At 61.8% G+C, this 26,108-nt stretch overlaps 1 protein-coding gene across 6 annotated transcripts; it reads left to right on the forward strand.

The window, feature by feature from the left end:
• The first annotated feature begins 32 nt into the window (after nucleotides 1–32).
• Nucleotides 33–21,362, forward strand: CSNK1E (casein kinase 1 epsilon). 6 transcript variants are annotated; one of them, XM_062202845.1, is made up of 12 exons: nucleotides 33–129; nucleotides 2,111–2,198; nucleotides 11,899–12,009; nucleotides 12,117–12,265; nucleotides 13,409–13,637; nucleotides 14,193–14,363; nucleotides 14,862–15,010; nucleotides 17,912–17,972; nucleotides 18,711–18,903; nucleotides 18,996–19,135; nucleotides 19,665–19,729; nucleotides 20,412–21,362. In XM_062202845.1, exons 2-11 carry the CDS (start codon nucleotides 2,123–2,125, stop codon nucleotides 19,679–19,681), a joined length of 1,296 nt encoding a protein of 431 aa, XP_062058829.1. In that variant the 5' UTR covers nucleotides 33–129; nucleotides 2,111–2,122; the 3' UTR covers nucleotides 19,682–19,729; nucleotides 20,412–21,362. The 6 variants fall into 6 exon arrangements, with proteins under 6 accessions (XP_062058829.1, XP_062058830.1, XP_062058832.1 ...); XM_062202846.1 differs by having other exon boundaries at nucleotides 20,440–21,362; XM_062202848.1 differs by lacking the exon at nucleotides 17,912–17,972 and having other exon boundaries at nucleotides 20,440–21,362.
• The last annotated feature ends 4,746 nt before the right edge of the window (nucleotides 21,363–26,108 follow it).

Below are 26,108 nucleotides of genomic sequence, written 5' to 3' on the forward strand. Positions count from 1 at the left end.
GGCGGCGGGGCCGGGAGAGGCTGGCGCGCCGGGCGGCTCCGCGAATCCTCCGGCATCCGCCCCGGCGGGCCGCCCCCGCCCGCGGCAGCCCCCCGAGCAGCGGCCCGGCACCGGCGCCTTCCCGGCGGGGTGAGTATGGGGGGTCGAGGGGCCCGCGGCGGGGCGCAAGCCCGGGGGGAATCGGGGCTCCCCCGCCTCTTTGTTTTTGCCGGGAGAGGGCGGCGGACACGCGCGTCCGCGCCGGCTGCGGGGGGCGGCCCGCTCGGCCGGGCGAGGACAAAGGCGCGGCCGGGGCCGGTGGGGGGGCGGCTGTTATTTTTCGGGCCGGCCCCCGCCTGCCCCGGCGGGTGCGCTCGAGGCCCGGGCGGCCACCCGGGCTGCGGGCGGGGTCGCCGGGGGCGCGGGTGGCCGGGCCCGGGGTCAGCTAGGCCGGGCCCGCGGCCGCGTCCTCCTTTGTGGAGGGAGCCGGGCTGGAGGGGGCCCGCGGGCCCGGCGCCTCGGAGCGGCCAGCGGCCGAGCGCGGTGGGCCCCGCCTCAACTTTCCCCCGAGTTGTGTCGCCGCGGGGAGGGAGCGGGGACGCCCGGGGTCCGGGATGCGCCCTCCGCCTGATTTCGACGCCCGGGCGACGAGGCCCGTGCGCCGTGCGGGTTGTAGTTTTCTGCTTTTTTTTTTCTTTCTTTCTTTTTTTTTTTAAACCAGCTGAAACTCCTGAATCTTCCAGATTTGTGTTTTTTGTGTGTTTGTTTGCCTATTTTTTTTTTTTTTTTTTTACTTTCTCTCCCCACCCTCACGGGAGAAACCCAGAGGACTTGGAAGTCCCTCTCGTGAATGAAGCTGTCTGCCCGCCTCTGGGAGGCAGCCCTCCCTGGAGCCGTGGCCCCCGTGGGGTGGGGGCGTCCCCCGGGGGCCTGGCTGGAGGCTCCGAGCAGGCCCGGGGGTGGGTGGGGGGGCTGCTGATCCGGGTTGTTGCTGCGGGAGTCCTCGCTCTGCAGACGGCCCCAGCCAGGGCAGAGGGGCTGGGGGTCATGTGCAGTGTATTTACGTAAGACACCCAGACAGAGGGCTCGGTATTTATGTAACCCGCGTGGGTATTTATGTAATATAGGATGCGGATAGATTTCTGTTCCTCCCCTAACCTGCGGCTTTCCTGGCTCGGTGCGTGGTCTCTGAGCCGGCATTGCTGGAGGATGGACTGGGGTGAGGAGGAGGGAGTGTTTGGGGGGGGGGGACGCGTGTGCACCCATGCCCCCCCCATGGGAGCAGGGCTCCCGTGTGCCTGGTTTCCGATCTTCCCTTGGTGTGTACACACTGGGAAGCTGGGCGCTGTGTGTGGGGGAGCAGCGTTCTGTACGCGTGTGTGCCGCTGGCAGCCGCCGCCTCGGCTGGGCCGGCCAGGCTGTGGGCAGAGGCCCTTGACTGAGAGCCCAGAGTGTGGCTGGCACAGGATGGACGCTTTTTCTTGTGGCTGTTGGAGAGGCGCTCGTGGTGGCTCCCTGGAGCCAGGTGCCAAGGCTGGGGTGTCCCCTCGGGCCGGTCTGGGCTGGTCTGACACAGGGCTCGGCTGGGGTGTCCCCTCGGGCCGGTCTGACGCAGGGCAGGAGTCACTCACGTCTTCCTTAGTCTGTTGGCCTGGCTGCTGGGGGCACCCTTGCCGTGGGGCGGGGCAGACCCTCCGCCGGCACAGCTGCTTCTTGTTTGTGAGGGTGGAAGCCACAGGAGCCCTGCCTGGTCCTGGGCGGCCCTGGGCCCGAGTCCTTGGCTTGCTGGCTGTCCCCACCGGCCCTCTCGTAAGCACGGCGAGGCTCAGGGCTGCCTCCTCTCTCTCATAGTCCGCTGTCCCCGTCCCCCCCAGCAGCTGCAAGGACTCCCAGGCCTTCGAGTTTCCTCCTCGTGGGTCAGGAGCGTGAAGTGCCTTGATGTCCCGCAGGATCGAGGCCCCCGGGAAGGAGTCAGAAGCTTCCTGCCCCATACGGCCTGGGCCCCCAGCACAGGGGCTCCTGGGAGGGCGAGGTCTCCCAATTCCCTGAGGCTTTGCCTGGCCTTTGGGCAGGCTGGGCCCCTCCCTCAGCTCCCATTCTCTGAACCTGGTGTTTCTGCTTCCGTCCACAGCTAGAGCGAGTCATGGAGCTGCGAGTGGGGAACAAGTACCGCCTGGGGCGGAAGATCGGGAGTGGGTCCTTCGGAGACATCTACCTGGGTGAGTATTCCTGGGCTCCGGCCTCCGGGGGACAGCCCCGGGCACCCGGAGGAAGACAGATCCCAGGTGTCAGCCCCAGGGCCATCCCGGGGAGGGCAGAGAGCCTCAGGTGTGGGTGTGACCGCTGGGGCCTCCTCCTGTTCTGGATGGGACTCTTGTTTGCTGTAGGCTGGGGTGGGGGGATCTTGGCTCTGATTGCCACCTGTAGCTGCCCTGGGTCTGTGGCTGGGTGTGGGAAACCCCAGGCTGAGTTGCATCCTGGTGGATGGTGAAGAGGCCTGGGCTGCCCTTGACCCCCACCCCCAGTGAGGTCGGCTCCCTGTGGCCTGGCTCCTGGAATGTAGCCGGCGGGAGGGCCTTGGGGATGAGGGTGGGAAACCCTCCCCCCGGATGTGCTTCCTGTGGAGGAGTCTGAGCTTGTCTTGGTGTTGTCTGATTTTAAACAAATCGCCGACCGCAGCCCTCTCGTGTGGCGTGTCTTCAGATGCCGCCTTCTTAGGGCACGGGGCCTGATCGTGAGCCACAGCCCTGGCTTTGCAGTTGTGGGGCGGAGGTCTTCAGTGTTGGTAGCTGGGGGTGGGGGTGGGGGTGCCTGGGGCTGTTGGAGGAAGGGGCGAGCCCCCGCCCTGCCAGTCTCAGGGCCTCAGACGCAGGCTAGCGCCCCATCTGTGCCTGCTTCCCTCTTTGGAAACTGAAAGTGACCGGGTTCTGTCTGGTCCCTGCGGCTCGGGGAGCCCGTGCCACGGTCAGACTCTTAGCCGCTGGCCCCACGGTCAGACTCTTAGCCGCCGGCCCTCTCTCCCGGCTGCCCTGGGCCTCTTTCACACATCGGGAAGTAGAGGCAGAGTGTGGCCAAGGCAGCCTCCCGGGGTGACTGGGGAACTCGCTCAGGCGTCCTGGCTGCAGCCCGCCCCTGAGTGGTGGGAGGGAGGCAGCAGACAGACCCGAGTCCCAGCCCGTGCTGCGGGGCTGCCCTGCACCTCAGCGTCCCCCCTGCGCAGGCCGGGCGGTGATGCGGCCTAACTGACCACTGCTCTCAGGAGGCAGAGCTGGAACGGCACAGGGCAAGCGTCGGCCGCTGAAGGGCTGGCCGAGTGTGCAGGCCGCTGCCGAACACTGAGTCGCTCACCGGCCCGGAGGACAGTGTGCCGCGCCCCCGGAGCTGGTCAAGGGTCCTCGGTGATCCCGGCTGCTCTCAGAAGCCAGTGTGGGGTGGTGTTTGCCCTTTGTCCCCTGGCCGTTCACTGAAGCCTTGTTGAGGGAACCAGTGGGGAGCTGGGGACCCTTAGGGCGAAGGCAGGTGAAGCGGCTTCAACTTAAGGCAGGGCGGAAGAAGGTTGGGGTTTGGGGATCCCGCTCCTTTCCCTCGCTGTGTGACCCAAGATGATCCCTTGTCCCTCTGAGCCCCGGTGTTCTTACCTGTGAAACGAGACTGTCTGTGGACTTGTGCTGGGAGAAAGGGTCCTCCTGCTGGTCCTCCTGCTGGTCCTCCTGCTGGACTCGGCCCTGGGGCCCGGAAGCCGCCATCCTGAGAGCAGCAGATGCAAGATTAGCTCTTGGCACAAATGCACCCTCTCTCCTGGAAGGCACCCTCCTTTTACAGAGGGAAACTGAGGTCCAAGGTCTCAGAAAAACCAGGGTCCCTGGCTCGTGTGGGGACCGCACTTCCTGTTTATCTGTGTGGTCGTCTTATTCTTTTAAAAACGTTTTTCCAAATCTCCTCTTTGTAGCAGCTCTGGAGTACGTTTGACCCAGGTGTAGGTACTGGCTTCTGGGTCCTTGAGCAGGTGGTGGCCTGCGACCAGTCTTGACGTCGCCATCTGTAAAAGGGGGTTGTGAGAAGTGACCCTGGCTGTGGAACCTGGGCCCGTGCTGGGCCCAGCAGTGGCGTGCGTTTGCTGCGCCCACCCTCCGTCTTCGTGGGAAGCGGCTGCTGTCAGAGGCCCTGGGGCTCCGTGGGTGAGATTGGGTGTGGGGAGTCAGTTTCCCAGCTGTCCGGCCCGCGCCTTCCCGTGGTGAGCGCCTCTTGCGTCGGTCTGGATGGTTCCCTTTGTTCTGAGTTCTGGCCCCGCTCTTGCTGCTGGTGCCCAGGCCAGGGCCCGACTCCAGATGGCCTCTGCAGGTGGGCCTGGGCACCGTCTCCAAGTCCTGCTTTCCAGGATCCGCTGAGGGCCAGCACGTTGTGTTTGCAGCTGCAAGGCCTGCAGCACCTCCCCAAGCCCCTCAGCGTCACGAGGGAGAGCCAGGAGAGACCTCAGATTGACTGTACAAGGCCCCGAGATGGCCAGAGCCAGGCCTACTCCCGGCCCTGCGTCCTGGGACGCTCTCTAACTCTGAAGCCCGGGGCAGTGCTCTCTGGCAGGGGTCACAGGGTGCGAGTTAGTGCCAGGACGCTCCAGGCTGTCGCTGGTGTGGGTGGACTTCCTGCCTGCCTGCATTCCCCCAGGCCCCTGATTGTGCCCGGGGGTCTGTGTAGGGGTCTGGAAGGAGGCACACTCCTCCCCCACACAACTCTCCAAGGGCCTTCTCTTCTATGGCCGACCAGGCTCAAGCCCCTCTCTCTGGCCAGGTTGTTTTGGGACTGTCCAGTGTCCCCAGCAGTGCTGCCGTGTGACCAGCCTTGCTCTGCGTCTTTGGGGCAGTTCTGGCCACAGGGCCTCGCTCAGCATACCTGCCCTGCTTGGCCGTCAGCGTGGCCTCCGCCAGGAAGCCCTGTCCCGCCGGCTGGTGCTGTGGCTCCCTCCGTGCAGCGGGACACAGCCCGGGCCCTGTCTGTGCTTTGGAGGAATGAGACGCTCGGGAATTAGGGTGGAGGGAAAACCAGGGGCTTGGGGGCTGCATTTCGCACCTGGCTCTACCCTGCGCCGTCTGGCCGACCGCAGGCCTGCACCCGAGCGCAGTGACCGCGAGAGTGAGGAGAGCCTGGAGAAGACTGATGGCTTCCTGACAGTTGGAGGCAGCCCAGGCCAGCATGGTGGGACCGGCTCGGAGGGGCCTCAGCCAGGGCCAGCTGTGGCAGGAGGTTTCCAGCACTCGGCAGGCGCGGCAGACTGACAGCTCGGGGCCCTGTCCCTGGGAGGCCGTTTGACCTGTGGCGTCTCAGTTTTCCCACGTGTCGGGTGCCGTCCGAGGCAGGACGGTGCCCGCCGCTCCCCAGCTCGCCGCCACCCTGCTCACATCTGCTGAATCAGCGAGGGCCGCAGCCCCGCCTCGCGTGTCTCCGGCTCTGCACCCTGCCTGGGCAGGGCCACCTTCAGCTCTTGCCTGGACAGCTGCAGCGCTGCCTCCCAGGTCGCCTCCTCCACCCCTTCCGGATACTCCAGGGAGTCTCAGTGGACTGATTTCTGTCCCCAGGGGACGTTCGCCACAATTTGGAGACGCTTGTTTGTTACAGGTTGGAGGGGGCAACTTTGGCCTGTGGTGGGCAGAGACCCCAAATGCTGGGCACAGCTTACAGTGCACAGGAACGTTGGTGGTGCCGAGCGGGACCGCCTGCAACCACACACCTGCGCCTGGCGCGGGGGCCTTCAGTCTCCTCTCGCTGTCTTCTTCAGCTCTCTGGGGTCCCACTGCACCGCGCCAGGCAGAGTTGACTGCTCCTCCCACCAGGCCTGTGCACGTGCCGCTGCATCTCTGTGTGTCAGTCCCAGTTCTGCCTGTGCGCTGGGCCCAGGCAGCCTGCCCTCCAGGAGACAGGGATGCTTGCTCTCCCTGTGCCCCCTCTGGCCTGTGCACAGTGAGTGTCCAGGGGCACAGCCTGCAGCTCAGGGCCAGGCCAGGGCCCCTCGTCAGACATAACGCGGCTTGCTGTGGACCAGGCACACCAGCACTTCTGAGCGGCGTAGTGGGTGAGGCGCCAGTTCTGTCTGGTTTGGAGGTAAGGCACTTGTGGCTCGAGGGGTGTTCTGACTGGTCCTGTGTGAGTAGGTGGCAGGACTGGGCCCCAGCCGCTTGGCTCTGGAGCTCACACTTTTAAGATTTACTTATTTATTTGAACAGCAGAGCAACAGAGAGAGATAGAGAGATTCCATCTGCTGGTTCACTCTCCAGATGGCTGCAACAGCCAGGGCTGGGCCAGGTGGAAGCCAAGAGCCAGGAACTCCATCCTGGTCTCTCACATGGGTGGCAGGAACCCCAAGTACTTGGGTCATCATCCACGACTTTCCCAGGCACATTAGGAGGAAGCTGGGTAGGAAGTGGAGCAGCTGGGATTCGAACCAGCACTTCTGTGTGGGATGCCGGCATCGTAAGCAGTGGCTTTACCTGCTGCCCACAACCTGGCCCCCAGAAGGCCGCACTCTTACTTAACCACTGCACCCTCCTGCCTTTGTCTGCTGGGAGCTGGGGCGTGGCTGGCGGACCCCTGGAGCCCACCCCCTCCCATGCCCTGGCAACCCGAGGGGCTGCGCAAGCGCTGCATTTCCTCTCCCACTGCTCCCTGGGTTTAGTCGTCTGTTCGAGTTTTCTTTTTCTTTTTATGTGTGGTTCAAAAACCAAAATACACAAAACCACAAAAGTGTTCAGCAAAAGAAGCCTGTCACAGATCACGTCTGCCGCTCCGTGACACGTCCGTGGAGCAAGGACGCGGGATGCCAAGGGCTGCAAGTGTTTGGGGGTGATGAAAGCTTTGTCGAAGTGTTGGTGATGGTTGCACAGCCTTTGAGTATTCTGAAAACCACTGCATTGTACACTTTGAATCGGTAGTGTGTGAATCCCGTCTCCGCGAGGGGGTTGACATAAACTGCAGTGTATAGGGAGGAGCCAGTGGAGTGCCCCCCCGCCCCGTCCCCGTGGTGCCCGTCTTTCCTGGTTCCTGTTTCTTCTCGGCATCTCTCGTGTAGATAGAGCTAACCACAGATGCCTGCTTCTCCGCTGGACGGAGCGTGGAGTGCGTGCCGGGCTGGGCTCCGCGGGTTCACTTCCTGCATCTTGGAGCGCTTTCCACTTGTGCACAGAGAGCTTCCTCATTCTTTCTCCTTTGTGTTCTGCTTGGTGGACGGGCTGTGCTTTATTTAGCCAGTCCCTGAGTGATGGACATCTGGGTTGTGTCCAAGCTTTTGCTGTTGAGGACAGCCTTGTCCAGGCCTGGCTTTGCCCCGTAGGAGGATGTCGCTAAGTCCCCAGAAGTGGCATTGCTAGTCAGAGCTGGGTGGTGTCAGGTCACCCTCCGAGAGGGGTTGGCCGGATCCCACCCTGGCCAGCTGGGCACGGGAGCGCAGCTGGCCTCCGCCTGCAGACAAGCGCGCAGCCTGACTTGTTTCTTGTTGCGGGGCTCTGGACAGCCCTAGGTGGAAATGGTTTTTGGGGACCGTTTGGTGATGCTCTTACGAGGAGGCTGAGCGTGCTTGCCTGCGAGGAGCCGTCTGCTCTGATGAGTTCCTGCCCAGGGAGGCGTCTGTCCACTTCCTTCGCCCGTTTCCTGCTGAATCTTCTACCGGTGTGTAGGAGCTGGTTTTATCCTAGTCCCTGCCTGTGATAAGAATTGCAGGGATGTTTTTCTTAGGACATTATTTCTGGTGTTTCTGCCACGCAGAAGGGATTCTTTTTTTGGTGGAGAGGCTTTTTTTTTTTTTTTTTTTTAAACAGCTTCTGGATTTTAAGTTAAAAAAAAAAAAAAAAAAGCCTTGCCTAACCCCAGGCTTCTGGGGCACCTCCCCTGGCACCAGGAAGTTGAAGGAGGATGTGGCGGCCCCCTGAAGGCCCCTGAGAAGTCCCTGCCATCCCCTCTGAAGTCCTAAATTGTTCAGTAAGTTTCCCCTAAGCTACATTGTAGCGTGGGGTGTAGTTTTGTAGCTTTGTAGTTGCCACAGATGGCGTCCTGCTGCCTTCTCTCTCTCTCTCAGAAATTGAGGGAGGGAGCGGATTCTTGGCCTAGCAGTTAAGACGCCGCTTTCCTGCGTCGTCGTGCTTTGGGTTCCTTTGGGCTGGTTCTCTGCTCTGGCTCCGGACTCCCACTTTGTGCCAGCAGACCCCGGGCGGCAGCCGTGACAGCCCAAGTCCTAGGCTCCTGCCACGCACGTGGGAGACCTGGATGGTGTCCCCAGCTTCAGCTCTTGGCCATTACAGGCAGTTAGGGAGTAAATCATCAGATGGGAGCTCTCTTTGTCTCTCTGCCTCTCAAATAAACAAATAGTTCTCTAAAAATAAAAATTGAGGTAAGGTTCACGTAACAAGAAATTAGCCATTTTAAGAGTACAGCTTGGGGGCCGGCGCCATGGCTCACTTGGTTAATCCTCCTCCTGTGGCGCCAGCTTCTCATGTGGGCTCCAGGTTCTAGTCCCGGTTGCTCCTCTTCCAGTCCAGCTCTCTGCTGTGGCCCAGGAGGGCAGTGGAGGATGGCCCAGGTGCTTGGGCCCTGCACCCACATGGGAGACCAGGAGGAAGCTCCTGGCTCCTGGCTTCGGATCGGCACAGTTCCAACCTAGTGGCCATTTGGGGAGTGAACCAATGGAAGGAAGACCTTTCTCTCTGTCTCTGTCTGTAACTCTACCTGTCAAAGAAAAAAAAAAAAAAAAAGAGTGCAGCTTGTGGCAGTGCACTCACAATGTTTTGTCACCTCTTCTCATTTGTCACCAGCCCTGAAGAACACCACATGCTCGCTAAGCAGTGGTTCCCCGTCCCCACCCCTCCCCCAGCGAATCCCTGTCTGCCCCGAGCCCGTTGCCCTATTCTGAGCATTCCATATGTGCATTGAGGGTTCAGACCGCAAGTGTTCAGATTTCAGATGTTATTTGGGGATGGTTTATACGGAAGAGATATGTTGGGGCTGGCTGTGGCACAGTGGGTTTACCACCACCTGTGATTCCGGCATCCCATGTGAGCACCAGTTCGAGTCACAGCTGCTTTGCTCTGCTTCTGATCAGACTCCCTGCTCGTGCACCTGAGAAGGTAGCAGAATTGCTACCCATGTGGGAGACCCGGTTGGAGTTCCAGGCTCCTGGCTTTGGTTGCAGCCCACTCCCAGTGGATAGAAAGATCTGTGTGTGTGTGTGTGTGTGTCTTTCTGTAACTGCCTTTCAAATAAATCTATCTTTAAAGACATTTTATTTATTTGAAAGAGTTATAGAGGTAGAGATAGAGATCTTTCAACTGCTGGTTCACTCCCTAAATGGCCTCAACAGCCGGAGCTGAGCCAATCCAAAGCCAGGAGCCAGGAGCTTCTTCCAGGTCTCCCAGGTGGGTGCAGGGGCCCAAGGACTTGGGCCTCCTCTGCTGCTTTCCCAGGCCACAGCAGAGCCGGATCAGGAGTGGAGCAGCTGGGACTTGAACTGGCACCCATATGGGATTCTAGCTCTGTAGGCTGGGGCTTTAACCCGTGGTGCCACAGTGCCAGCCCCATAAATAAATCTTGGCTGGCGCCACGGCTCACTAGGCATATCCTCTGCCTGCGGCACCGGCACCCCAGGTTCTAGTCCCGATGGGGCGCCGGATTCTGTCCCGGTTGCTCCTCTTCTAGGCCAGCTCTCTGCTGTGGCCTGGGAGGGCAGTGGAGGATGGCCCAAGTGCTTGGGCCCTGCACCCCATGGGAGACCAGGAGGAAGCACCTGGCTCCTGGCTTCGGATCAGCACCGTGCGCCGCGGCGGCCGTTGAGGGGTGAACCAACAGAAAAGGAAGACCTTTCTCTCTCTTTTCTCTCTCACTGTCCACTCTGCCTGTCAAAAAAAAAAGATAAATAAATCTTAAAAAAAGAAAAAGGTCTGTTGAGGATGTGACCAGAGTCTAAACGTGAATTCATCTCTATTTTGTATACACACAGCCTGAAAGTCGTTCTGTACAGTGTTTTGTAGTAGTTCGTGCGTGTGGTGTGGGTTCTGCGCTCGGGGTGCTGTGTTGGCTCCCAGGCCTTGGCCTGTGAGGCACCTCACATTTCAGATTCGCTTTCCTGAAGGGGCTGCCGCGTGGAGCTGCGCGGTTCAGGGCGTGGGAACTGGGTAAGTGCGGCGCGGCTGTGCCAGCCCTGCGTCCCTGCTGGGCGTGGTTTTTTTTTTTTTTTTTTTTTTTTTTACACAAACTCTTGCTGCACTCGGGTTTTGCCCAGGCCACGTGTGAGGACCCCGCTGGCCCGAGGACGTCTGCTGGCTGGGCTGTCTCTGCCAGTGCTGAGGGCTGGCCGGAGCCTGCCCTGAAGTCTCTACCAGTCGTGTCCCCTCTGGACCTCTGTGTTGTCTCTGGGTGCTGACCGCACGCCATGTTAGCCCACCTGTTACTGCAGTGGGAGGGGGGTGAGGCGAGGACTTGATCTGTTGTCACTCTGGGGCCATGGGGTGGGCGGGGCAGAAAGCTGGCTGCTGTGTGTGAGGGTGGTGGTCTCAGCCAGAGCCCAGGCCGTAGGTGGGACCCCGCAGTGGGCTGGGGGTGCAGGCAGGACCCACTTTCCTAGACTCAGAGGCCAACAGACTTAGAGCTGAGCCTGTCTTCTCATCTGTGAAAGGGAGATGAGAGCTGGAGTAGAAGGCAGAAGGCGTAGTGATGTGGGCGGGGCCACAGGGCGTGTTCTCCATCCAGGCTCCTTGCTGCACCCCTTCTGGTTCTGCAGTAGCCCGGTGTCCCCTCCTTCCCTCACACTGCCCCTCTTCTGTCCAGCCACTCTGTCCCACTGCCTCCTTCCTGTCTACAGTAGCCTGGTGTCCCCTCCTTCCCTCACACTGCCCCTCTTCTGTCTCCGCCACTCTGTCCCACTGCCTCCTTCCCAGTCTGTGGTTCTACAGTAGCCTGGTGTCCCCTCCTTCCCTCACACTGCCCCTCTTCTGTCCCCGCCACTCTGTCCCACTGCCTCCTTCCCAGTCTGTGGTTCTGCAGTAGCCCGGTGTCCCCTCCTTCCCTCGCACTGCCCCTCTTCTGTCCAGCCACTCTGTCCCACTGCCTCCTTCCCAGTCTGTGGTTCTGCAGTAGCCCGGTGTCCCCTCCTTCCCTCGCACTGCCCCTCTTCTGTCCAGCCACTCTGTCCCACTGCCTCCTTCCCAGTCTGTGGTTCTGCAGTAGCCCGGTGTCCCCTCCTTCCCTCGCACTGCCCCTCTTCTGTCCCCGCCACTCTGTCCCACTGCCTCCTTCCCAGTCTGTGGTTCTGCAGTAGCCCGGTGTCCCCTCCTTCCCTCGCACTGCCCCTCTCTGTCCCAGCCACTCTGTCCCACTGCCTCCTTCCCAGTCTGTGGTTCTGCAGTAGCCCGGTGTCCCCTCCTTCCCTCGCACTGCCCCTCTTCTGTCCAGCCACTCTGTCCCACTGCCTCCTTCCTGTCTGTGGTTCTGCAGTAGCCCGGTGTCCCCTCCTTCCCTCGCACTGCCCCTCTTCTGTCCAGCCACTCTGTCCCACTGCCTCCTTCCCAGTCTGGTTCTGCAGTAGCCCTGTGTCCCCTCCTTCCCTCGCACTGCCCCTCTTCTGTCCAGCCACTCTGTCCCACTGCCTCCTTCCTGTCTGTGGTTCTGCAGTAGCCCGGTGTCCCCTCCTTCCCTCGCACTGCCCCTCTTCTGTCCAGCCACTCTGTCCCACTGCCTCCTTCCCAGTCTGTGGTTCTGCAGTAGCCCGGTGTCCCCTCCTTCCCTCGCACTGCCCCTCTTCTGTCTCCGCCACTCTGTCCCACTGCCTCCTTCCCGTCTCCCCGAGGCAGCACCCAGGGAGCTCAGGCCCGGGCCACAGCAGAAGTGCTGGCCGGGAGGCCTGCCGGAGGGTGACGCTGGGCCCTTGCTTGCTCCGCCCGGCAGGTGCCAACATTGCCTCTGGTGAAGAGGTGGCCATCAAGCTGGAGTGCGTGAAGACGAAGCACCCGCAGCTGCACATCGAGAGCAAGTTCTACAAGATGATGCAGGGGGGAGGTGAGGCGCGGGCAGGGGGGAGGTGAGGCGCGGGCAGGGCGGCGCTGACGCCCGCGGCGGGGGGGGGGGGGCTGCCTCTGACAGAGCCCCTCTTCCCCGGCCCCCAGTGGGGATCCCGTCCATCAAGTGGTGCGGCGCCGAGGGCGACTACAACGTCATGGTCATGGAGCTGCTGGGGCCCAGCCTCGAGGACCTCTTCAACTTCTGTTCCCGCAAGTTCAGCCTCAAGACGGTGCTGCTCCTGGCCGACCAGATGGTGAGTCCCCCGCCTGCCCCGGCCAGGGGTTCCTGGATCCTGCTGGGCGCCGGGCAGCGCAGCACGCCAGCCCTGTCTGCAGCAGACTGGAGGAAGAGGGCACAGTGGGTTGGGACGGGGCCCGCTGACTGTGGAATCTTGCAGGTGTTTGAAGTCCGGATTCCAGGCCCCTCTGCAGAGCTACAGGCCAGGCTCTGGCTCTGGGTGATGTCAGTGCCTCCAACCACGCAGACTTGGGTGTCGCCCCAGTGTGGTGACCACAGGTGCACTGCCAACTCTCTCTGAGCCTCAGTCACCTCTTGCGAGAGCCTGCCCTGTGTCAGGTGGTTGTGGGATGAAGTGTGTGGCCCCGAGCAGGTGCCCACTGATGAGCAGTTGGGCCCTCCAGGCCTTTGTGGACATGGGGAAGCTGTTTATGGATGCAAAGTCTTAGACTTTTGGAATAGCACCCTTGTGTGGCCAGGTGCTAGTCTTTGTTTGCAGCTGGCCTGGGAGTCCTTGCACCCTGCCACTCCAAGCTGCACATGTGCAGAGAAGGGGAGAGGGGCTCCTAGGGTGCTTGGCCGTGCTGAAGCCGGAGGCTCCGGTGAGATGGCAAGACCTGCCTGGCCACGTGCTGTGTGCCCCAGAGACGGGATGACCTGCCTGGCCACGTGCTGTGTGCCCCATAGAGACGGGATGACCTGCCTGGCCATGCGCTGTGGGCGTGGAGGTGCAGGAACCACAGAGCCGGCTTATGTGTCTGCTTGGCTTTGCTGTCCTTTGGGAGAGAGACAAGTCTTGGCTTTCGTGTTCCGTTTCCATCACCCCTGCCAGGTCTGGGCCTCCTGCCCCTCCCCCCCGACTCTGGCTCTCTGCCTCCCCAAGTCCTGGGAGGAGCAGCCAAGCAGCCAAGGCTCCCTAGGGGCCCAGAGTCTTCCTCTCTGGATCTTGCCATTAGCTTTCCTACCTTGCTGTCCCATATCTCACGGCAGACTTGGTAAACTCTCAGGGTTCTTCCGTGCCGCCTCCTTCAGGAAGCCTTCCTTGACTTGCCCCTTGGTGTCCTTTGTAGTTGGAGACAGATCTTTTCTCCCTGTTGTGTGCCTTTCCCGTCTCTGTGGCCCCGGCTCCTGCTGAGTGACGCGCTGTCGCCTCCCGCAGATCAGCCGCATCGAGTACATCCACTCCAAGAACTTCATCCACCGAGACGTCAAGCCGGACAACTTCCTCATGGGGCTGGGGAAGAAGGGCAACCTGGTCTACATCATCGACTTCGGCCTCGCCAAGAAGTACCGGGACGCCCGCACCCACCAGCACATCCCCTACCGGGAAAACAAGAACCTGACTGGCACTGCCCGCTACGCCTCCATCAACACCCACCTGGGCATCGGTGAGTGAGCCAGCTCTGCCGGTGCCAGCCCTGCGTGGCGGCCCGGGGGCTTCTCCAGCGAGCCTCTGAGAAAGCCCCTCTCCCGCACCCCTAAGCCTGGCCCTGTCCCAGCTCTGTCCCTCGGTCCGCAGAGCCGTGTGTGCCAAGTGCCTTCGCTGCCCTGCTCCTCCTACAGCAGCCGTTATGGATAAGGACGTCTCCCTGCTGGACAGGCTGGGAGACGCAGGCTCACACAGCTAGCATTAAGGTCACGCAGCTTAGCAAGTGCCAAAGCCAGGTGTGGCCCCAGCCTGGACTGATGCCAAAGCTTGTGCCGTCTCCATGGAATGGGCCAGGCGTGGAGGCCAGGCCCACTGCGGGTTGTTGAATGAGTGGGAGCCTAAGCAAGTGGAGGTGGGAAGGCCCTGCCTCAGGCCCTGCTCTGTGCTAAGGGGAGACTTGGAGCGATTGTTTGTCTCGGGTTGTAGTGAGCGATGGGGGGATCAGGCCCTGGGTGCACAGTGAGGAGCGGAGGCCGGAGGAGACCCTGCCCCTCACCACCTGTCGCCTCTGCAGAGCAAAGCCGTCGAGATGACCTGGAGAGTCTGGGCTACGTGCTCATGTACTTCAACCTGGGCTCCCTGCCCTGGCAGGGCCTCAAGGCGGCCACCAAGCGCCAGAAGTATGAGCGCATCAGCGAGAAGAAGATGTCCACGCCCATCGAGGTCCTCTGCAAAGGCTACCCCTGTGAGTACCCAGGGCAGCGGAGGGTTGGCCTGGGCACCCACTGTGAGGCCCCCAGCGGGCAGCTTCTTCTCAGGGAGGATCAGGTGACAGGGAGCTCGTGCTGGGCTACACAGCCCGTGGCGCCGGAGCTAATTGCGTCCACCAGGGAGGCCTGGACGCCACCCCACACTCGTGCTTTGCCTCCCGAGGCTCCGTCCATGCTGGCTTTGTGGCCAGGGCAGTGGGAGTTTTCCTCCTGTTGCTTAGACCCTGCTGAGTCCCTGGAGCTGGTGGCGGCTGCTGTTGGTGTCTCCATGTCCCCCGAGCAGGCGACAGCAGTGAGCTAGGCTCCTCTAAGCCAGGTGCCGCGAGAGTCAGGCGGGGGCTTGGTCACCAACGGGAAGGCCACAGTCCTGGTCCCTCTTTTCCCACGGCCACTGGGGATGAGAGTGGCTGCTGGGGCGGTGTTGGGAGTGTGGGCCTCATCCGTGGCCTCTTTTGTCTCCGTGTCCTCGCCAGCTGAGTTCTCGACATACCTCAACTTCTGCCGCTCGCTGCGGTTCGACGACAAGCCCGACTACTCCTACCTGCGCCAGCTCTTCCGCAACCTCTTCCATCGGCAGGGCTTCTCCTACGACTACGTCTTCGACTGGAACATGCTCAAATTCGTGAGTCACCTGGAGGCCGAGGCGGGCTTGGGGGACTGGCGGGGGGAGGCCGCAGTGACCTGGTGGCGGGCGGGGCTCCCCGCAGGGGAGGGCCACGAGCCGGACAGCGCGGGAGACCTCACCGGGGCCTCAGCGCCTCCCCTCTCCAGCCGCATCTGTGCGGACAACACATGCCGTCGCAGTCAGCGGGGCCCAGGCAGGGTGCTGCCTCCCGCCAGAGCCCGGAGGACCTGGCTGGGCCTCGAGTCCCTCGTGCGTGCCCGTGGCAGGGCGTGGATGGCACTGGCAAGCCCCCGTGCCGCCCTGCTGGCCGCCTGCGCCGTCCTGCTGTTCCTGCTCGGCGCTCCCCCGGCGGCTGCCCTCGTCGCGGCCCCTCTGGCCACCCCGGACCCGTGCAGAGCGGCGGCTTTCCTCCTGGTCCTGGGCCCCTGGGTCTTGCTAGGTGGCTGTTCTGTGTCCCTCTTTTAAGGGTCCTGGGGGTGGGGTGGGGCGAGGCGCTCATCCGCTGTTCCCGGAGCCCTGGAGTCCGTGAAATCCTTTGTCTTGTTTCACATCTCTTCTGGAAAAGGGGGCTTCCTCGAGCCAGGCTCAGCCCCGTGACAGCGAAGCTGTTGCACCGCCCTGCCCCCGCCCCTGTCCCTGTGCCGGGCCCACGTACTCACCCATGTACTGGTAAGGACCCTCCGAGGCCTGCGAGATTTGTCACTTGACCATTGAGCACGAGAGGCTGAGCCTCAGCTCTGCTCTCTCTGTCCCTTCCAGGTGCCCGGCGCCTCTGGGCACCCAGGGCCCCCCAGGTAGGCTCGTGGAAGAGGTAGAAGAGCTGCCCCCCCAAAACTACTGGCCAGTGGTCTGGACTCCGGGGCCTCAGTTCTGACATCGCCAGGTGTGCTTGAGCCCATCGGGACCAGGCCTTGGGATGGTGGGGGTGACCTGCTCCCGAGAGGTGGACGTGTACTGAAGAGGGTGTGGAGAAGACGCCCTGCCGCAGATTCTGGGAGTGACCCCGCTGCCCGCTGGCCACGCCAGAGCCTGAAGCAGGAAGGATGGCTGCTGCCCAGGAGGGCCTGTTGGGAGCCGACACCGAGAGCAGGCTCAGACCGTCGGCGACTTCTGTACTGAACCTGAACTCATTAAACGCCTCCCACGCTGCAGCCTGTGTGCCTCTCCTTTCACGGCCGGGCTGGCCTGGCCCGCTCTGTCCGATGTGCAGGACCAAGGCCTTGCTCCGGATGCCGCGGCTGGTGCTGACCCAGGGGCTTCGCTTCTCTCTGGGTCCCAGGAAGTGGCCTGGACCTGTTTTCCCAGGAGGGGGACAGAAGTCAGCAGGGACAGGGGTCTCACAGGCCGAGGAGCCCAGGGAGAGGCCTCTGTTGGCCCTCCTCTCCAGGGATGGGGGTGGGAGGCCTTCACCGCAGGCCACAGCTTGGAGGGTGGCTGAGGGCTGGGGCACTGTGGGGCCAGCTCTTACCCACCCTCTGGGACGTTGCTCCCAGGGCTGGTGTTGCAGTAGGCTTGGCCTGGGACTCGGCACAGCTCTGAGAATGGATTCTGCGTACCCGTGCCGTCCACTGTGGCAGCCATGGGCTACATGGGCCTCTCTTTAATTTCCACTGACTAAGTGCTTGGCCAGAACTGAAAAGGCAGTTCCCCAGTCGCACTCAGCTTCAGGCTCTCAGCAGCCACATGGCTGTCAAGGGCAGCACCTCCAGCAGAGCAGACACGAACGCTCCGTCTTGCCAGAAAGTTCTATGGACTCATTCGCAGAGCCTCTCCCGGGACCGGGCAGCCCCCAGGATCTCTTCCCGAGCCAGGCCAGGCACGCCCTCCCCACCCAGTGCTGGCGCTCTGACCCCATTCCTGGAGTTGGACGTGGAGCCGTTGGACTGGAGGAGTGGGCGCCTCTGTCCTCACCACTGTGGTGAGCCGGACCACCCTGCCGGGGCCCTGGCCGGAGCCCGCAGTGCTGACCTGCACCCGTCCCCCAAGGCCGGGCCTCTCCCCGCAGAAAGCCTTCACCACCGCCCACGCTGCAGCCTCTGCCGTGGGGAGGATCCCGCATCCACCTCGGCGTTGGGGCAGCGACTCCCTGGATCCCGTGAGCTGGGGACTGGCAGCTCACCACGGCCCTGCGCACCAAGGCCCCAACAGCCAGGAACTCGGACATAGCTGAGGACACCGTGCAGCGGGGGACGCACGTGTGGCTTTGATGTGGACTGTGTTTTCTCATGGGCGAATAAAAGCCAAGAAAGCTCCCTGGCATGTGTTTCTTGAGGGGTCACTTGGTTCTCTTGCCTCTGGACCTGGCACTGGTGGAGGGTCACAAAGGGCAGGGGCTCCAGCCGTCCACTCATCTGCTGGCCCTGGGGCTGTGCACCTCGGAGCGGATCGCCGAGCCTCAGTTTCCCCAGCCAGGGGAAGAGCTGGGACCTGGCTTGCAGGGTGGCCGTGCCCTGCCGCAGGGGGTTTTAATGAGTGGGTGCTGCAGCTGTGTTTCTGCTGAGCCTCTGTCCGCGAGCCCAGGGTGAGGACCGAGGGCCAGAAGTCAGGAGGCGGAGCCCTCGTAGTCCCCGGAGACACATCCAACCCTGACCCCAGACTGTCCCTAGCGTGTTGTGCTAAGGCAGGTGCCAGAGCTCTGTGCTTTTGGGCTCGAGAGCAGAGCAGGGCAGGGTTAGGTACCTCGGACCCCACATGTACCCCACAGCTCGGGTCTCCACCCGGCTTCCCTGTTAGGACTCGGGAGTCCTTCTGACCCCAGCCATACCTCTGTGGGCTCCTGAAAGATAAGAACCGCTCCCACACCGTTTCTTGGCCTCCCTGGAAGACACTGGGTTTCAGCAACCCATATCCCATGGCCTGTGAGCAGGCCCCCAACTCAGCCCTCAGCTCTCTCCACAGATGCGGCCCCCTCCGTGCCAGCCCCCTGCCCTTCCCTGTGGACGGCCCCAAGACCAACTAGGTAATGCGGCCAGGCGCTGCCTGGCCCCGCGCTCCTCTCTGGGCCTTTCTCCCTTCCGCCTGCACTGGGAATGGCAGTGGCTGGAGGGCTCAGGGCCCTTTTGCGCCATGGCGCCTCGCCTTCGGGGCCTCTTCCCTGTGGGGCAGCTCGCCCCAGTTTCTTGTCTGTGTGGGTCCCCGGGCCTCCTGCTGTGACCTCCTAGCACCTGCCAGGTCCTGGGGCAGCAGGAGGACAGCCTTCTGACGACCAGGCACTGGAGAGCTGGTCGAGTCCTGGCCCTGCCTGTAGCTGGTTCTGTCACCGCGCCTGTGCTCTCCTTCCTCGGGACACTTCTTGCCTGTCTGCTGGTTGGGTCTGACCACTTTCCCTGCTCGGTTTGGAATCCTTGAGGGGCTGAGGGCTCTTGGGACACAGAGGGGCCAGGGCAGCTCGCCGTCCCAGGTTGGGAAAGCCAAGGGTTGTGCTTGGTCGTCCCCGGGGGTGTCAGCCTCTCGGCCCTGTGAGGCCAGGGTGGGCTGACCTCTGGGCGGTCATGTGGCGTCATTTCCCTGTGCTGTGGTCATGGGTCATCTCCAGCCTTCTCCGGTCGTGGTTTCGCGCTCTGTGGGAATTCGGTTGGACCAGAAGGTTCCTAAGATGTGCTCCCCGGCGCCCGCTGCCCTGTCCTGCGAGGGGGCCGGAGCCCAGAGCACCGGAGCCTCCCTGGGCTGACCAGCATCTCGTCTTGTATTCCTGCAGGGTGCAGCCCGGAACCCCGAGGACGTGGACCGGGAGCGGCGAGAACACGAGCGCGAGGAGAGGATGGGGCAGCTGCGGGGCTCTGCTACCCGGGCCCTGCCCCCTGGCCCACCCACGGGGGCCACCGCCAACCGGCTCCGCAGTGCAGCCGAGCCTGTGGCTTCCACGCCAGCCTCCCGAATCCAGCAAGCTGGTAAACAGGGGCCACGGGGCGCAGGCTGGGTCTGATGGGGGTGGGGTCCCCGCCGTGGGCCCACACTGAGGCTCGCTCCTGCCGCCCTCCAGGCAATACCTCTCCCAGAGCGATCTCGCGGGTGGACAGGGAGAGGAAGGTGAGCCTGAGGCTGCACAGGGGCGCGCCCGCCAACGTCTCGTCTTCAGACCTCACTGGGCGGCAAGAGGTCTCCCGGATTTCAGCCTCACAGGTGAGCAGGCGGGGAGTGCAGCCCGGCTACCCTGTCCTCTGTGTGGAGCAACCCCCCCTTGTGGAGCTGGACTTGGCCTTGTTGAGCCCTCCAGGGTCTAATGATCCCACTGAGCAGTCAGACAGGTGCGGGGAGGGGGCTCAGAGCGGTTGAGCCTGAGAGGACAGCTGGGCTCGCCAGGGAGCCCCGGGGTCCTGGTCAGCGCCACGTGCGTGCGGTGGGCTCTCTCCAGCATCCCCGCTCCAGCACATCACACTAGGAGAGCTGAGAAGGGGGCAGGTAGCCGGGCAGGGGAGGGCAGCCTCCTAGAGGGCGTGGGTAACCCCTCCTTGTCTACCACTTGGCTGTGGCTGGGAGCGATCCCTTTGTCTACAGAGTAGGGGCGGCCTCAGGTCATTGGGATCACACACCCCTCCCTTGGCTTGGCGCCTGGTGGGCTGGGGGCGGAGCTCCACCTCTGGGAGAGATGCGCCAAGCCTCTGCTACCAGCAGCTCTCATGCCCCCATCTCTCTGCCCCCTCCCCCAAAGACAAGCGTGCCATTTGACCACCTCGGGAAGTGAGGAGGACGGCCGTCGGACCAGTGTTTGCTTAGGTGAGTGTCTGCCGCGGACGTGGCCAGCCAGCTCCAGAAGCACCCGCTGGCCCCCAGGAGGCCGTGAGTGGCAGACGGGGTGGTGGCAAATGGTGCCTGGCACCCCTAAAACCAGCAGACCTCAAGCGAGTTTAAAACATGGGAGCTTGCTCCACACAGTGTCGATTGCTTTAGGAAAGTGTTTTCCATGCACCTGTCCTCAGTTCCTCTTTGCCTTAACGTATTCTGGAAGGTTCTAGCAGAGACCGAGCCTTGGCCACCTCCTGAGCTGCCCCAGGGCTGCAGCCCAGTGTACCAGACAGGTCAGCTCACACCGAGCACTTAGAACAGCTCACCTGCCGGCCGTGGGAGGCCGCGAGACCGAGAGCAGCGGGGCGTTGCGCTGGGGGCTCCACGAGGGTGTGCTGGCAGCGGGGTGGGGGTGGGTCAGCTCCACGTGCAGGAGGCAGGCCCAGGACGGCCTGAGCGATTCGCCTTGCAGGGATTCCCTGAGCATGAAGCAGGTGCCCGCCTCACCCCAGAGGGCAGCAGCTCCCGGGAGGCCGAGGGGCGCAAGCCTGGGGCTGTGTGCTGGGCCTCGGCTCTGGCCCGCCCCCACAGAGGGACAGGTGGGGACAGGCCGGCAGGGGCTCCAGGGCTTGGCAGCCGGGCTCCTAGCCGGTCTTCTCTCTGCCCCTTCTAGTGTCTTCACTGTATTTTCTTCTAAAAAGCAACGACAGACAAGATGGAGGAAAAAACCACTCAAAGAACAAAAAGGAAAAAAAACCCAGCACAAAACTGACGATGGAGTTTGTTTCTTTAATTACTTTTGCCAACTGCAAGAAGACGGGCCGCCCTCAGCACCGAGGACCCCTGTCCCCTTGCATCACCCACCGCGTGCTCCCCAGGACAGCGGGCCACAGAGCCAGCCGCCAAGCCCCGCCCCAGCCACCACCACGGCCTGCTGGGAGCGGCCCAGCGGGACAGCGGAGACACTGAGATGAGCGGCCAGATGCCAGACGTTCTGGGGGGGCTTTCCCAGCACCCTCCGAGGCCCCGCGCAGGTGGAGGTGGGCCCGAGGCCCCGTGTGCCAGTGTGTATGGATTTGACCTGTTGTCCCCAGGGCCAGGTGCTCCGCGCTGCCTGCCAGGCCCCGTCTGTCCTCATCCCCTAACAAGGACATGGGGGTGGGCGGTGACCTCCACGTCCCTCAGGGCACAGGGGTCCCCGCCCCCCCCGCCCCCACTCCACCGTCAGCCTGTGCAGCCCCATCGTCCACTCCTGGTCCTAGGGCGGAGTCTGTGGAGACCCTTCTCCAAAGCCCCTGGCTCTGGGTCATAGGTGACTACTAGGTCCCCACGACCAGCTGAGGCCCCGCCCCTCGGAGGAGGGCCCGGCCAGTCTGGGCGTGGATTTATGCATTCTTCCGGTTAACACCTGTTTTTGTTTTTATTTTTTGTTTGTTTTCTCTGTGTGTGTATTTCCTAATTTATTTACCTCTGTTTCCCTGTTTTCCTTTTTTTTTTTTAATTAAGGAGCAAAGCTTTTTATTACTTTGTAATTTAAAAAACTGAAAAAAAAAATACTGAAGAACTTTGGGGGGAATTTTGTACTTTTTTCCTGTGTAAATATTGGACTTTTTTGAGCTTTATTGTGGTTGTTACTTTGAAGTAATAAAGTAGAAAAGGATCAAGTCACGCAGGAGCCTTTGCCTCTGTGTGCGGGCTCCCCCGCAGCCCTGGGCCAGCCCTCCGGGCTCCGCCGAGGGTCTCCATGAAGTGAGGACCCTGACTCAGGAGGGCCGCACTCTGGGAAGCAAGGCTGACAGGCCCCTCTGTGCTCCTGGGCGTTTCGGGAGTCAGAGGTACAGCGAGATGCCCGAGGCCACAGCTCGAGTGGCAGAGCCAGGACTGGAACCCAGGCCGTCTTGCCCTGGAGCTTGAGCCCTGAGAGTGAGGCACCTGGGGTCAGGGTCCAGCGCTGACCGCCCCAGGGGCCCTGGACAGGATCCCGCACTCAGGCCTGGGTCAAGGGGCAGCCCCTGGCCTTGCCTGCCTCTGTCATGGACCCAGCGGAGTTGGTCAGCGCGTGCTTGCCCCCACTCCCTGCTCCCCTGCCCCTCTCACCCACAGACTCAACCCCGAAGGAAGAGCAGGACCGGAGGGAGGGGTCAGCTGGGGCGGGGGGGAGGTGCTTAGGAGCGTCCCCTCGGGCTTGGCTCAGAGTCCCGCCTGCGCGGGCATCCGAGACCCGGCGACCCACGGCCTAGTGTGTGGCTGAGGCCCCAGTGTGTGAGGCGCAGGCATAGGCAGGCCCTGGCCCACAGGTGACTGGGGCGCGTTGCTCCAGCCCTGGATCTGCAGGGAGACCGTGCTGGCTGGGTGATGGTGGGGAGGCCGCGGGCACGGCTGGTCCGTCCGGTACTGAGGCACTGACCCAGTGTTGGCTGGATGAGGGGCGGAGGGTGCACCCAGGAGCCTCCAGCATTCCCCTCCCCCAGGACCCTCCCTGTGGAGCCTTGGAGGACATGGGAGGGACTCATCACCTCCACAGGCAGGGTGCTCACTGAGTTCGTGGGAAACGTACGTTATGCAAAATCCAGGCAGGAGTTTCTGAGTTTTTGCTTCATAAAAACGAACTGAATTCTATTTCCACAAACTTTCTGAAATGCCCAACAGTGACAACTGTAGCTCCTACTAAGATTATGTCGGTTTGTATTTCAAAGTAACCATTTTATTATTTCTAAGGAAGAGTCTATGGAATAAACTTTTTTTTTTGGTAGTTGTGGCTAATCCTCCGCCTGCGGCGCCGGCACACTGGGTTCTAGTCCCAGTCGGGGCTCCGGATTCTGTCCCGGTTGCTCCTCTTCCTGTCCAGCTCTCTGCTGTGGCCCAGAAGGCAGTGGAGGATGGCCCAAGTGCTTGGGCCCTGCACCCCATGGGAGACCAGGAGAAGCACCTGGCTCCTGGCTTCAGATCAGCGTGGTGCACCGGCCGTAGCGGCCATTGGAGGGTGAACCAACGGCAAAAAGGAAGACCTTTCTCTCTGTCTCTCTCTCACTGTCCACTCTGCCTGTCCAAAAAAAAAAAAAAAGAATAAATCTCACTAGGTGGCCTTGTGGCGTAGTGGGTGAAGCTGCTGCCTGCCTCACCGGCATCCCATGTGGCTGCCAGGTTGAGTCCTGGCTGCTCTGATTCTTTTTTTTTTTTTTTTTTTTTTTTTGATAGGCATAGTGGACAGTGAGAGAGAGAGAGAGAGGTCTTCCTTTGCCGTTGGTTCACCCTCCAATGGCCGCTGCGGCCGGTGCACCACACTGATCCGATTGCAGGAGCCAGGTGCTTCTGGTCTCCCATGGGGTGCAGGGCCCAAGCACTTGGGCCATCCTCCACTGCACTCCCTGGCCACAGCAGAGAGCTGGACTGGAAGAGCGGCAACCAGGACTAGAACCCGGTGTGCCGGTGCCGCAAGGCGGAGGATTAGCCTGTTGAGCCGCGGCGCCGGCCTGCTCCGATTCTGATCCAGCTCCCTGCTAATGCGCCTGGGAAGGCAGTGGGTGGTAGCCCATAGTGAGTCCTTCCTACGCACTTGGGAGATCCAGATGGAATCTCAGGCTCCTGGCTTCAGCCTGGTTCAGCCCTGTCATTCTAGGCATTTGGGGAGTGAACCAGCAGATGGAAAGATCTCTGTTTCTTCTCTCTCTCTCTCTCTCTCTCTCTCTCTCTCTCTCTCTCTCTCTCTCTCATTTTGCCTTTCAAATAAATGAATCAGTCTTAGGTGGAACTTGAGAGGATTCTTCACACTGTGTGGCTGTTTCATCCCTCTCGATGAGCGACTGCCCCCCTCCCTTTCTGGGCGATCCGTCAGTTTCCGGAAGTGTAAGATGTTGACACAGATCCAAGCCAAGCTGAGCGAAAGCTCTCAGCAGAGCCTCGCTGCCCCTGCCCCTCGGTCTCCTTGTGCAGTGGCTGACAAGGATCCCCACACAGGTTAGGAAGTGCACCAAACAGCCCCCAGCCACGGGCCAGCACGCCCCCTGCTGACTGGTTTTATTTATTTATTTGAAAGGCAAAGGCGTAGAGAGAGAGAGGTCTTCATCCGATGGTTCACTCCCCAGATGGCCGCAACAGCCAGAGCTATGCTGATCTGAAGCCAGGAGCCAGGTGCTTCTCCAGGTCTCCCACGCGGGTGCAGGGGCCCAAGCACTTGGGCCATCTTCCACTGTTTATCAGGCCACAGCAGAGAGCTGGATCAGAAGTAGAGCAGTCAGGACTGAACCAACACCTACAGGAGATGCTGGCACTTCAGGTTACCCACTGTGGCACAGCTCATGCTCTTAACCCTCACCATATCCAGGTACCACGTAAGGTGGACGCGTAAGGGTAGCCACACATTTCCAACCTGAGATGAGTCTTGCAGCCTAGCTACATCCCATTCCAGAATCTGGAGGGGTGCCCGGTGTGAGCGAGGGACCAAGGCGGCAGGTGGGGTGGGGAGGGCAGCAGGTGTCTGTTGTCTTCCGGGAAGGTGTGTCAAAGACACTGGACCTGAGCCTGGAAACGTGCAGGGGTGGGCAGAGGGAGTTCTTCCCAGCAGTGCGAACAGCATGTGCAAAGGCCCACAGGTAGGAACTGGCTTGGAGTATTTGGGGAGGAGGAGGGAAGCCGTGCAGAGGGGGGAGGCTGCAGCAGGCGGAGGCGTGAGTCCAGTTGGCTCTCCCACTCCCCACCTGCACACAGCTCGTCCTCCTCAAGCCGAACTTCCTCCCCTGTGCCACGGGAGCAGCTGCCCCGTGCAGAGCTGCCATTCCCTCTCAGCCTGAGCACTTCAGTGCCTGCACCTGCGCCCCGGGGTGAACCCCTGAGCCAGGAGAGGACCTGACGGTGTTAACTTGAGGAGCTGAGTCTGGCAGGAGCGGGGAGGAAGGTGGGAGGAGGCCAGAGGGGAGGCAGGGAGAAGGATTAGGGAGCTGTGGCCGCAAGCTAGGAGGCAAGGGTGACAGAGCCCTTCCAGAATAAGTCTGTTCTTAGCCAGCAGAAGGGGCAGCCAGAGGGCTCTGGGCCTACTTGCCGGAGCCCAGGAGAGTCACCGAGGGAAAGCAGGTGGGGAGAGGAGGCCAGCGAGAGGGGAGGGGCATCAGGAAAGGGCGGGGCTTGGAGGAGGCCGGACATGAGCTAGGGGCATGGTCAGTGTGCTGAAACCAACATGGCGGTGAAAAGGGTGAAGCTGGCAAATTTCTCCCCAAGTTCCTTCATTAAAGTTTTTTTAGGGGCTGGCACTGTGTTGTAAGCAAAGCCTCCACCTGTGACACCGGCATCCCCTATGGCGGTTGGTTCATGTCCCGGCTGCTCCTTTTCCAGTCCAGCTCTCTGCTGTGGCCTGGGAAAGCAGTGGAAGATGGCCCAAGTGCTTGGGCCCCTGCACCCATGTGGGAGACCTGATGAAGCTCCAGGCTCCTGGCTTTCGTCTGGCCCAGCCCTAGCCATTGCTGCCATCTGGGGAGTGAACCAATGGATGGAAGATTCTCTCTCTCTCTCTCTCTGCCTTTCTCTCTCTCTGTAACTCTGACTTTCAAATAAAAATAAATCTTTTAAAAAAGTTTTTTAAAAATTAATTTGGGGGTGGTGGTGATCAGGCAGACCCTGACACCGGCTCCAACAGGTGTGCCTCCAGCCGTTCAAGGAGAGGGGCTTCCGCTACGGTTTTCTCTCTCTTCCCTCTGCCCACCTCCATCCGCACTACACTTCAGAAACGGAGATGGGTGCTGAGCCCCCAACCCCCCTCCCCAGAACCCGCAGCAGAGGCACCCAGAGGAACATATCAGTCATTCAAAGGAGCAGGTGCACCCCGAGCTCCAAACCCCAACCCCAAGTCACCCAGTCCGGGACCAGCAGACTGTCTGGGTGTCCCTCTCCCTCCTGGGCCTGTTCCGCTGCCTCCCTGTGGGCTGGGGAGGGAGAAGGGGTCTGGGGCAGCACGGTCGTTGCTGTGGGGACACCAAGCCCCCTTGCTCTCTCCTCCTCATCCTCTGCCCCCCACCCCAGCCTGAGGCACGCCCAGCACCGCAGTGTCCTCCAGCCGTTCCATGTGTGGCCACATCCTGTAGCCCAGGTTCAGGAAGCTGCAGGGAGAGGTTGCTGGGATGGGAGGGCAGCCCCCTGGGGACTCCTGGATGCCTGCACACAGCAGCCTGGGCCCCGCCGGGTCCCTGGGAGAATGGCTTCCTGGGTAATTAGGGCTCCCGAGCCCTTTCATCCCAGCATCTTCAAAGCACCTGTGATTATGGAGTGGCGCCTTTGAAGCACTCAGGTCCAGGTTTACCCAGGAGGGCCAGGCGGCCTGATGAGTCACCGCGGCTGGCTCTGGGGCGGGGGTACGCGGGGCTCCTGCTTCCTTCTCACC

This window comes from Lepus europaeus, chromosome 10 (genome assembly GCF_033115175.1).
Source record: "Lepus europaeus isolate LE1 chromosome 10, mLepTim1.pri, whole genome shotgun sequence".
NCBI lineage: Eukaryota > Metazoa > Chordata > Mammalia > Lagomorpha > Leporidae > Lepus > Lepus europaeus.

What these genes read in the sequence shown, in the direction of transcription:
- CSNK1E (XM_062202845.1), top strand. Translation starts at nt 2,123, where the DNA reads ATGGAGCTGCGAGTGGGGAACAAGTACCGCCTGGGGCGGAAGATCGGG. An exon ending in CAAGATGATGCAGGGGGGAG is followed by an intron (nt 12,010 to 12,116) that starts GTGAGGCGCGGG and finishes CCCGGCCCCCAG; the next exon opens with TGGGGATCCCGTCCATCAAG. An exon ending in CTCCCGAATCCAGCAAGCTG is followed by an intron (nt 18,904 to 18,995) that starts GTAAACAGGGGC and finishes GCCGCCCTCCAG; the next exon opens with GCAATACCTCTCCCAGAGCG.